The sequence below is a fragment of the Oryctolagus cuniculus genome, chromosome 19 (assembly GCF_051225735.1).
Source record: "Oryctolagus cuniculus isolate XC-2025 breed Fujian yellow rabbit chromosome 19, ASM5122573v1, whole genome shotgun sequence".
Lineage (NCBI taxonomy): Eukaryota > Metazoa > Chordata > Mammalia > Lagomorpha > Leporidae > Oryctolagus > Oryctolagus cuniculus.
The window spans coordinates 48,136,969-48,148,923 of NC_142885.1; the positions used below are offsets into that span (position 1 = coordinate 48,136,969).

General features: G+C 37.6%; 1 protein-coding gene across 1 annotated transcript; it reads left to right on the forward strand.

Moving 5' to 3' along the window:
- The first annotated feature begins 3,332 nt into the window (after positions 1-3,332).
- On the forward strand, positions 3,333-4,264 carry LOC149120577 (vomeronasal type-1 receptor 94-like). Its single transcript, XM_089320672.1, has one exon. It carries the CDS (start codon positions 3,335-3,337, stop codon positions 4,262-4,264), a length of 930 nt encoding a protein of 309 aa, XP_089176798.1. The 5' UTR covers positions 3,333-3,334.
- The last annotated feature ends 7,691 nt before the right edge of the window (positions 4,265-11,955 follow it).

Below are 11,955 nucleotides of genomic sequence, written 5' to 3' on the forward strand. Positions count from 1 at the left end.
GCATGTACCACGAGTTAAATGAGTGCCATAAATTATATTCTCTGTTATTATTTTAGGTTTTCTAAATAAACTCTGATTTCTAACAATGCTATGTATATTAATTTGGGTGAAGTCATTTGTGAAAAGAGAAAAATAACAATTTTAAGAACACAGTTTTCTATTTGAAAAAGTAACTTTTGTACATGTGGTGTTCATTTTTAAAGTTTCAAATGTTGGACTGATCTTTGAAATATGCTTTAAAATGATCAGTTGATTTCAGTTTTGTTACTGAATCATTCTAAGTTTTATGCTAATGTCTGAATTCAGCAAGTCTCCTGCGTGGCTTTAAATGTCACAGCGTAAAGTGCAGAGTCTCAGAGAGGAGAAAAGCACTGTATTGATCTGCTGCATAGCATGAGACTGTTTGTCTCAGTGTCTCAGCAGCCTTCATGTAGTCCCTGCATTTTGGCAGGGGACTAACAGAGGGGGCACCTGCAGCAGAGAGAACAGGTTCTCTATTCCCTTTCACCCTCTCCTGACTGTGATGCACAGAGAAGCAGCAGTGAAATACTTTGAAGCCTTCAGAAAAAGTGCTATACTTTGCACATTTCCTACCAAATTCTCAAAATTTCTTTGAATTATGAAAAATGCTGTTCATAGAATATGGGCAGATTCTTGAAACAAATGTTTTTGATTTGTATAATTTAACAATGAAGCAAAATACTATTTGTAATATATGTTATATTTGCATATAGGTATTATCTAACCCAGGCAGAGTTTAATAATCTCTATATAAATGATATCATATCTAAAGTAACATTTCTTTGAAAATTAGATATTATAGAGATCTTAAAAATTACAAATTGTTGTATTTAAAAGTAGCCCATTTATTTTTAAAAAGGTTTCTTTATTTTATTGCACTCTCTCTGCATCCGATCTAAGCTCACAGATTTAGTGGTCAGTCTTTGTTCCTGGTATGACTAATTGTGCTATTTTCTCTACTGTAATCCTCAACTATGTATAATCTTGGGGAATTAAAATATTAAGAATGAAGAAAGAAACAATACAATGGCAATGGACATGATGTACATTATCTGTTTTCTAAAAATTTTCATAGGGATCATCCTCAGCCCCAGAACAAACTAGTGAGAGCTTCTCAAAGTAACGGCTAAGCCGTGCATTTGCATTTATATAATTTAATGAGGTTGGAATCCATTCTCCTTTACACGTAAAGCAACCTATATTTGTTCTCTTTGGATTTGGTCTGTGTATTGGCGTATTTCCTTTCTTCTGTTGTATGCACCAAGTTATTCCAAATCCCATAATAGTTTGCAAGTTAGTGTTTGCAAATTCAACAAATTAAATTAAAGGAAACCCACATAAATTTAAATTGCAAGTAACTAATGACTGATATTTTAGGAAAACCATACAATATGTATCTCTTTATTGTGATAGGAGGGAATTGGGATGCACATTTGATAAAATAAGTCTGAAATTCATAGTTAATGGGTACCCTGAATTTTGTCTAGCAATCTCTACTCCAAGGAACCATGGTTCTCTGAAGTCTAGCATCAGCACCAATGCCCTTAGAGCTTGACTGAAATAGAGTACATGCACTTCTGTAGAGGAATGCTTGCAAGCAGTGGTAGGCATGCATCAGAAACAATGAGGCAGATATAATGTTGGGTCAGAGAACAAATGCCAAAATTGTTGCCTATAATATTTTCCTGATATAATTTATGATCTCTTTGTTTTGTGGTCATTATACATGAATTACCTTAATAAAATAATTCAGGTATATATTTTTAAAACAATACTTCAAATATTAGTGACCTGTGCATTACTATTTTGTACTACTACTACTATTTTGTACTACTACTACTGGACCTTTAAAACTTGGAAACCATAGTGTTTGTATCATTAAGTTAATATGATTCTTATGCTTCCCCTGGATTCAACCTGGGAGCAGAACCATGTTTGCTTATTGTAATTTGTTGGAGGTAGCAAAATGTTGATTAACTGACAATTCAGATATGCATGTCTGAGGCCAACATTGTGGTTCAGGGAGATAAAATGCCCAGTTACAATGCTGATATCCCAGATCAGAATGCCCATTTGATTCCTGGATTCACTTCTAATCCAGCTCTCTGCTATTTTATCTGGGAAGGCAGCATATGATGACAAAAGTTCATGACCTCCCACCCCATATCCCTGTGGAAGACTGGAAGGAGTTCCTGGCTTCTGTATTCAGTTCAACCAACTACTGTCTGTTGGGGCCATTTGTAGAGTAAACCAGTAAAGAGAAGATTCTTTCCCTCTCCCTTCCAAATAAACAAATACATAAATTTAAAAGTTGCATATGTCTATTTAGGAGAAAAAGCTTTGTGATGGTAGAGTAACAGATAACCAAATCCATGGACTTTTCATTATAGATCTGTTCGAACACAGCTACAAATGTCTAAATATGAGCCATTTCTATTTTAATTTACATATTTATACTGATGGGTCTACAGTGCTTAAAGTGGCTCTAAAACATAATTGCACATTCATCATCTTCAAAAATGAAAGGGACTGTGCTAAATTGCTGTTTTCCTCCTTATCATGTGCTAATTTTTTTCTAAATCTTCAGTATGATTTAAATGCCCCCTCTGAAACTCATGTTGAAATTTAACCTGAGTTAAGTTTAAATGTGTTGCCCCTCACTCTGTACCTACACTTTTTTCCATGGAACAAACAACAAGGCCATCATCATTTGGAAGTCCCTCCATCTTAAGTTTTTCAACCTATGGAATGCTGAGGGAACACTTTTCTGCTGTTTGTAAATTATTATCTTGTAGCACCATAAAATCAAATCACATCTCCTAGAATAAATCATTTAGTTAACATAATTATACCCATAACCAAGGCAATCACATGCTAAAGTAACTGTGAAATTGTAACATTGCAGCTGCTTAAATAAAACCAGAAAGGAATTAATTTAAGTATTGAGGATCCAAGAATTTTTAGAAGTAAGATAGAGTATCTATATATTAGTTAAATTCCCTATATTAATTAGATTAGCAATAATAATGTCACCATGTGATAATTTTGATGCAATTTCATGTATAATTCACAATGAAGAATTTATGATGTTTTCCTCTTGGTGACTGAAAGCTAGACTTTGACAATATCTTCCTGAATAGAAGAAAATTCAAAGAAGGGATTTCTGGGATGGAAACTGAAACCAAGATAGCTCCAGGACCATTGTGAAGATAGGAAGATAGAAAGCAAACTTCTGGTAGGCAGAATAATTCTTTCTGATGAAATGAGACCTATCATTTTGTGTGTTTACTTTTCAGATATGCATGGTATTAAGATGAGCATTCTTGATGTTCCTGTTGCTGTTGATAAATATCTTCTTTTTCAAGCTGGCATTGGAATCTCAGCCAACACCCTCCTCCTCCTCTCCCACATCTTCACACTCCTGTTGGATCACAGGCATAAGCCCACTGACCTGACCATTTGTCACCTGGCCTTCACCCACATAATGTTGCTCCTTACTGTGCTGTTTTTGTTCTCAGCAGACCTGTTTGAGTCAGTGAATGTTTGTAATGACTTGAAGTGTAAAGTTTTGCACTACACAAACAGAGTAATGAGGGGCCTCTCCATCTGTAACACCTGCCTTCTGAGTGTCATCCAGGCCATCACCATCAGTCCCTTCACTTCCTGGTTGGCACAGTTTAAATACAAATCAAAATATTTTATTTCCTATTTCCTCCCCTTCATATGGTTAATGTGTTTGTCTTTCAGTACTATCACACTCATCCACACTGTGGCATCTTCCAATGTGACACAGATCAACCTGATGGCTTTCACTAAGTACTGTTCATTTTTCCCCATCAACCATGGCATCATGGCCTTGATAATCACACTGACAACATGCAGGGACGTCTTCCTTGTGGGAGTCATGCTGCTCTCAAGTGTGTACATGATGACTCTCCTGTCCAGGCATCAGAAGAGGTCCCAGCACCTTCACAGCACCAGCCTCTCCCCAAGATCCTCCCCAGAGAAAAAGGCCACCCAGACCATCCTGCTGCTGGTGACTTTCTTTGTGGTCATGTACTGGGTGGACTTCATCATCTCATCCTCCTCAATGATAATGTGGGCATATGACTCAGTCATCCTGTTTGTGCATGGTTTTGTGGTCAACTTATATGCCACTGTCAGTCCACTGGTGCTTATTGGTTCTGAAAAAAGGATCATAAATATTTTGCAAAATATTCCATGGAAAATCTTAGAATTTTAATAAATCAACAAAAAAGTGGCCTTGCAGAATGTGTGTGGTGCAGCATTTAGAGCCCTCCTGGGGTGCCCACCTGCCATTTTCTATGTCTGAGTTTAATTCCTTCCTGTGTTTCTGATCCAGCTTTCAGCCAGTGCACACTCTGGAGGATGGCAAGTGCTGGATCAAGTACTTGTGTTCCTATCACCTATGTGATTGGGCTAGCAGAGTTCTAGGCTTCTGGAATTGACCTGGGCTACTCCTTGGCAAACACATTTGAGTACTGAACCAGCATGTGTATGATTCTCTCTCTCTCTCTCTCCCTCTTCTTCTCCCTCTCCATCTCCCTCCCCTCTCCCTGTCCCTCTGTCTTCTTTTCAAATAAAAAATATAATTTTTAAAATGGCCTTCTTGAAATATATTTGTTTTACATTATATAAATTATTCTAAAATACTAGGTTGCTGTATAATTAATTCAATTGCATGTGATTTTCATTTTCTTATATCTAAATACTTTGAAACCTATATTGCCCAGAATTTACATTTTCTTCAATTCAAGACCCACCATGATTTAATATTTCTGTATGTTGACAATTTCCTTACTCTTACTTTTGGAGTTCAGACTTTCACACAAGAAATGTCTTCATTCTTCCTAAAGTGAACATTTTAGAAATAACCAGGTGTATTCAAATTGCTCATGTTTTTTACATTTGAACTTTTCTTATTTTAGTTATTAATTAAAATGGGCAAATAATCAAGTCTTGCATGGCTATTAATTTGTCATATTTTATTAATCATCATTCTAGCTATCATATAATTGCATTTTCTATTTATTTATTTATTTGCATGCATTTCATAAATATACATTAGGAGCATAGTAAAACATTGTTGTTTAGTACTATAATTTGGCAGCTCACTCTTTTAGTTCCTTAATCCTCTAGGTACCTGAGTTTAATTCACTATTGTAAGTGTGCATTGTGTACTTCCTTACTTTGGTACATTTTGTACTTTCCCAATACAGCTGATCAAATTTATCTTTCCTAGCTATTATTTTACTTTATTTTTATTGTTTCAATTCTTTCATTTTGCAGTTGATATTTATTCAGATATTTGAAAAGACATTCCAATAACTAACCTCTTTGAGCCTTCATTCAATACTTATTTATTTGAATGCTTCACTTTTTCTTTTGACAGGCAGAGTTAGTGAGAGAGAGACAGAGAAAGGTCTTCCTTCCATTGGTTCACCCCCCAGATGGCCGCTACAGCCGGCGCTGCGCCGATCCAAAGCCAGCAGCCAGGTGCTTCCTCCTGGTCTCCCATGTGGGTGCAGGGCCCAAGCACTTGAGCCATACTCCCCTGCCCTCCCAGGCCACAGCAGAGAGCTGGACTGGAAGAGGAGCAACCGGGACAGAATCCGGCACCCCAACCAGGACTAGAACCCTGGGTGCCGGTGCCACAGGCGGAGGATTAGCCAAGTGAGCCACGGCACTGGCCTTCAATTTTTCCAATTTGATTCTCCTCTTTGATATCATAAGTCCTTGTTTATTCCTGTTGATGAGAGGGCAGTTTACATGACACACGCAGGTTTTAGTATCAAATGAGCAGCCAGTATCCAGAGGGCAGCACTTGCCTCAAAGTTTGATTTTTCTCAGTTCTGTTGTTGATTTTTGTTTGATCCTAGGGAATGTCGTATTTTTTCTTTTGTTTCTCTTGAACATTTTAAAGATTTTTATAACTTCCTGAGAGCATTTAGTTGTATTGGAAGAGTTTTGGAAACAATGAGTTAGATGTTTTAGCATATGCACTTGCACACCAAATGCACACACATGTGAGTATAATATTTTAAATAGATTGCTTGTGTCAGACAATAGGATCCTGTAAGAAACAACAGGTTTTGGGCTGATGCTGTGGCACAGCAGGTAAAGTTGCTACCTGTGACAGCAGTGTCACAAATGGGCTACTCCACTTTTTTTTTAGGATTCATTTGAAAGTCAGAGTTAGAAAGAGAGAAGAGAGATTTCCCATCCACTTATTCACTACCTAAATGGCCACAATGGCTGGGGCTGGGCCAGGCCGAATCCAGCAGCCAGGGTTCTCATTGAGGTCTCCTCAGCACAAGGGCTTGGGCTATCCTACGTTGCTTTCCCAGTCATGCTAGCAGGGAGCTGGCTTCAAAGTGGAGCAACAAGGCAGGACTGGAACTGGCTCCCATACTCGATGCCAACACTGTAGACAATGGCTTAACCCACTACATCACAGCACTGCCCCCACCCCCGGCCTCTGCGCTTTTCATCCAGCTACCTGCTAATGCTCCTGGGAAAGCAGTAGAAGGCCAAGGTACTTGGGACCCTGTAACTCATGTGAGAGACTTGTGTGATGCTCCTGGGTCCCAGCTTCAGCCTGGCCCATCCCTGGCTGCTGCAGCCATTTGAAACTAATCCAGTTGGGGCCAATGCTGTGGGATAGTTAGTTAAACCTGTGCCTGCAGAGCTGGCATCCCATATTACTGCTGGTTTGTGTCACAGCTGCTCCACTTCTGAACCAGCTCTCTGCTTATGGACTAGGAAAGCAGTGGAGGATGGTCCAAGTGCTTGAGCCCCTGCACCCACATGGCAGACCTAGAAGCAGCTACTGGCTCCTGGTTTTATATTGGCTCAGCTCCAGCCATTGCAGACATGTGGGAGAATAAACCAGTGGATAGAAGACCTCTTTCACTTCTTCTCCATAGCTTTTCCTGTAACTCTGGCTCTCAAATAAATAAATAAATCTTAAAAAATAAAGTGAACCAGTAGATGGAAAATCTCACTCTCTCCCACAATATCTTTCTCTTTCTATACCTCTTTCAAATATATAAATATTTTAAAAAGGAAATATCAGCTTACTTATTAAGGAATATTTCATGACTACAATACATACATGAATTATTTGTAGATCGAAGTGTATTTTAAATGTTTTGTGAATTGGATTTGCACTAATTATAGATTTCTAATTCTCTATATTAGTGATCACTATAACAGTCATATTTAATACTTACAAGCATTTCCTTATTTTATAAAGTTACTGACCAGAATTTGTTAATGAATTGAGGTGTAGAGTCCAATAATTCTAATTCCCACATAGCACTTTTTCTTATTCCTTAAAAATAATTTGTTTGGATGTTTCATTTGACACAACTGTTAAATATGATAATCTTAAATAAAATCTGTTTTTGTCCAAAAGACTTGTCAGTGGCTCTTTGGTTTGCAGTTCTGTTATTTCATAGTTAATAGAAAATAGGATTTGTATATTTATTGTATATGACATTATTGCCTCCTAAGCCTTGAAATTTTAGGAATGTATTCCTAGTTTGTGGAAGTAACATTCACTCTCGGTTTGTAGCAGGAACTCATACAAAGAGGCAGGACACACTAAAGCTGTTAAGAAAAAACAGCTTTATTCTTCTGCCAGCTGGCTTAGAGGAGAGTTTGGTCTCCAAATTCTGGTCCCAGAACTAAGCAGAGCTTTGTCTTGTATACCCTAGCACAAACAACGATAAGTCTCCTAATACATATTCAGTTATAGAACTTTTTTTTTTTTTTAACAGGCAGAGTGGACAGTGAGAGAGAGACAGAGAGAGAAAGGTCTTCCTTTGCCGTTGGTTCACCCTCCAATGGCCGCCGCTGCAGCCGGCGCACCACGCTGATCCGATGGCAGGAGCCAGGATCCAGGTGCTTTTCCTGGTCTCCCATGGGGTGCAGGGCCCGAGCACCTGGGCCATCCTCCACTGCACTCCCTGGCCATAGCAGAGAGCTGGCCTGGAAGAGGGGCAACCGGGACAGAATCCGACGCCCCGACCGGGACTAGAACCCGGTGTGCCGGCGCCGCAAGGTGGAGGATTAGCCTATTGAGCCACGGCGCCGGCCCGAGAACTTTTAATCAGATATTTTAGTGCTATTGCACTGCCCATACAATTGTTACAAAAAGTCACACCTGTGTGCACCTCTGCTGCTTAATAGGTTGGGTGTTAGCAGGAATCTGGATCAGAACCAAAGGCTAAACCTGATATGAGGCATTCCAATATGGAGTGCATGTATCCTTACTGCAGCATAATTTGCTGTAGTGCTTCTTGTTAAATACAAAACAGTAGTATATAACAATCTAGATCTATGTCTATATATCTATGTGAATCTGTGTGTAAAGGATATGTCCTATGAGACAAATTAGTACTATTCACTATGATTTGTTAACTTGTCACATACTCAAACTGTTCTTCATTTACAATTTTTTTTACATATTTTCTTGTTTGTTTCATTATCTAACTTTTGACACAAAGAGGATGTTACATCAATTTGCCTTCTTGAAAAGGTACAAAGTCAAAAGGCACAATTTATCAGTTTACATTATAACAATAATTTGTTAGTCTCATCCAGGAAGTTTCAGAAGCACATGGAGTAGTTATAATTATGTTCTCCATCCTATGGCAGGATAAAAAGAAACAAGTTATTCATAGAAGACATAATTCTTCCTTCTTTTACTGTATGTTTATTGTATCAACCTGCAAGAAAATTTAGAAGGGCAAACATTAGAAATTATAAGAAAATCTATAAAGTTATCAGAATTAATTCATAAAGAAACATATTAATTGACGTATAACATGGAAAGAAATTAATTAATTTTCAAATCTTCATGGAAAGGCTATGGAATCCCATATATAAGGAGTATTCAAAAAGTTATTGGTAAATGCATGTTACAAAAAACCTACACATGATTTAAAAAATGCACTACAATGAATTTCTCTTTGTTAAAAATGGATCTATTTTATTTGAAAGACAGAGCTATAGAAAAATGGCCACAATGGTTTGGTCTGGACCAGGCCAAAGACAGAATCCTGTGAAAGGAAGAGCTGATTTTTTTTTTTCAAAAAATAAACAAAATTGATACTCCTTCAGCTCAGCTAACCAAAAGAAGAGGGAGAAGACAAAAAAATCAATAGATTCAGAGATGAAAAAAGAAATGCAACAATGGATACCACAGCACTAAAAGGACCCTCGAATTTCTACAAAGAGGTGTATGACAATAGATTGGAAAACCTAGAGGAAGTGGATAGATTCTTGGACACATACAGTCCAGCAAATCTGATTCATGAAAACAGAAAAATCTAAATAGACTAATATGGGCCACACTTTGGTGCAACAGGTTAAAGCCCTGGCCTGAAGTGCCAGCATCACATACGGGTGCCGGTTCTAGTCCCAGCTGTCCCTGTTCTGATTCATTAAATGACCAAATAACAGATTATAGGCATTCCTGAAGGAGAAGAGAAGTAAAATGATGTTTATAACCTGCTTAAATGAAATAATACTTGAAAATTCCCTAGGACTTGAAAGAGACTTTGATATCCAGATACAAAATATTTAAAGAAACCCAGGTAGACTCAACCAAAAAGGCATATGTTCATTAAATTTTCAAAGTTAAAGAAAGAATCCTAATGACAGAAATAGAAAAGTGCATATATATATATATATGAAAACTATATATATATATATATATATATATATGAAAACTAGATTAATATCAGACCTCTGTGAAAACCCTACATCCTAGAAAAGAGTGGGGTGACATATTCAAGGTCTTAAAAAATAATCAAACCAAGAATATTCTATCCAACAAAGCTATCTTTTAAAAGTGAAGGAGAAATGAAGTGTTTTCAAACAAGCAAAAACTGAGACCAGCCTTACAAGAAATTTTGTAGGACATCCTGCATTAGAAATAAACATTATAAAATCACATGATGCCACAAAATTCCCTAACAGAGCAGGTTGAATCATTATCCAATCAACAACATGACAGGTCTTAGTTGTTATCTATCAATACTAATGTTTTTTAAATATTTATTTATTTATTTGAAAATCAGAGTTACACAGAGAAAGGAGAGGCAGAGAAAGAGAGAGTGGTCTTCTATCCGCTGGTTCACTCCTCAATTGGAGCTGCGCCTATCCGAAGCCAGGAGCCAGGAGCTTCTTCTGGGTCTCCCAGGTGGGTACAGAGGCCTAAGGACTTGGGCCATCCCCTACTGCTTTCCCAAGCCATAGCAGAGAGCTAGATTGGAAATGGAGCAGCCGGGTCTCGAACCAGTGCCCATATGGGATGCTAGCACTTCATGCCAGGGCATTTACCCACTGCACTACAGCGGCCCCAAGGGAATTGTGTTTTATGTGTTATTAGACTTATTCTATCATTAGAAGAACATAATAAAACACCTTAAATTAAATCATATTTTTGTCACATCTGCTTTTTTATTTCATTTTTACATTTTATTTAAGGTTTACAAATTTCATGCATTTCATATATCTGTAAATCTGTACATAAATCTGTAGATTTAGTAACATAGTGATTCTTCCAACTCTACTCTCCTTCCAATCTATGCTGTCACCTTTCTTCCTCCTCTTTCTCTCCTATTCCCACTCTTAATATTTACAAGTATCTATTTTCAGTTCACTGTACACTCATACGATTAGCAGTGCACTAAGTAAAGAGTTCAACAAATAGTATGAGGGGAAAAAACACAGTTCCTCAGCAGTAGAGACATAGGATATAAAGAATCATTAAATCTCAGAAGGTCAATTTCACTCCTGTACATTACATTATAGACATTCTTTTAGTTACCACAGATCAGGAGAAACATATGGCATTTGTTTTTTTTTTTTTTTTTTGGAACTGACTTATTTCACTTAGTATAGACGTTAGGATCATTGGATTTGGTAGTTGAAAATTATGGCAAAATAATGAAAATTATTAAAGTCTTTTGTTGAGTACTAGTCATATTTTGTAATTTGATTATCCATACTATTATTAATTTTTCATTTGCATAATTATATTTAGATAATGAATGTATACAATTTTATAAAATATGTAATGCATGACACACAAGCCAATTACATAATGAAAACATGTTCTTTAATGTTTCAGTCATGAATTTTGATATTTAGTCACAGTTCTAGGTGGCATAATTTCTGGAGGAAGACTGTATGACAACGCAGCATTAGCCCAGGAAAGAGAGCACTGTAAAAGTTCTTTTTTGTATAGACTGAGGTGCTGTCAAAAACTTTATGCAGCATTGTTCTGTAAATTTTGAGAAGGGATACTCTTCCCTTGATGATCTCATTATATGTTTCCTCCATTTCACTCACTTCATTAAAAGTTTGTGAGTTAAAGCAATGTTTTCCTTTTTAAAAAAAAAAAATTTATGGCCGGTGCTGTGGCTCAATAGGCTAATCCTCCGCCTTGCGGCACCGGCACACCGGGTTCTAGTCCCAGTCGGGCCACCGGATTCTGTCCCAGTTGCCCTTCTTCCAGGCTAGCTCTCTGCTGTGGCCAGGGAGTGCAGTGGAGGATGGCTCAAGTGCTTGGGCCCTGCACCCCATGGGAGACCAGGAGAAGCACCTGGCTCCTGCCATTGGAACAGCGCAGTGCACCAACTGCAGCACGCCGGCCGCAGCAGCCATTGGAGGGTGAACCAATGGCAAAGGAAGACCTTTCTCTCTGTCTCTCTCTCTCACTGTCCACTCTGCCTGTCAATAAAAATAAATAAAAAAATAAAAAATTATGTTTACCTGATTCACACCAATATTTTTGTCATCTTATCTATTCTTTTTTAGAAGATGTATTTATTTATTTGAAAGGCAGCATTACAGAGAGGCAGAATAAGAGAGAGAGAGAAGTCTTCCATCCATTGGTTC

Excerpts from the sequence above, each read along its gene's own strand:
- LOC149120577 (XM_089320672.1), top strand. The coding sequence starts at position 3,335 with ATGAGCATTCTTGATGTTCCTGTTGCTGTTGATAAATATCTTCTTTTT.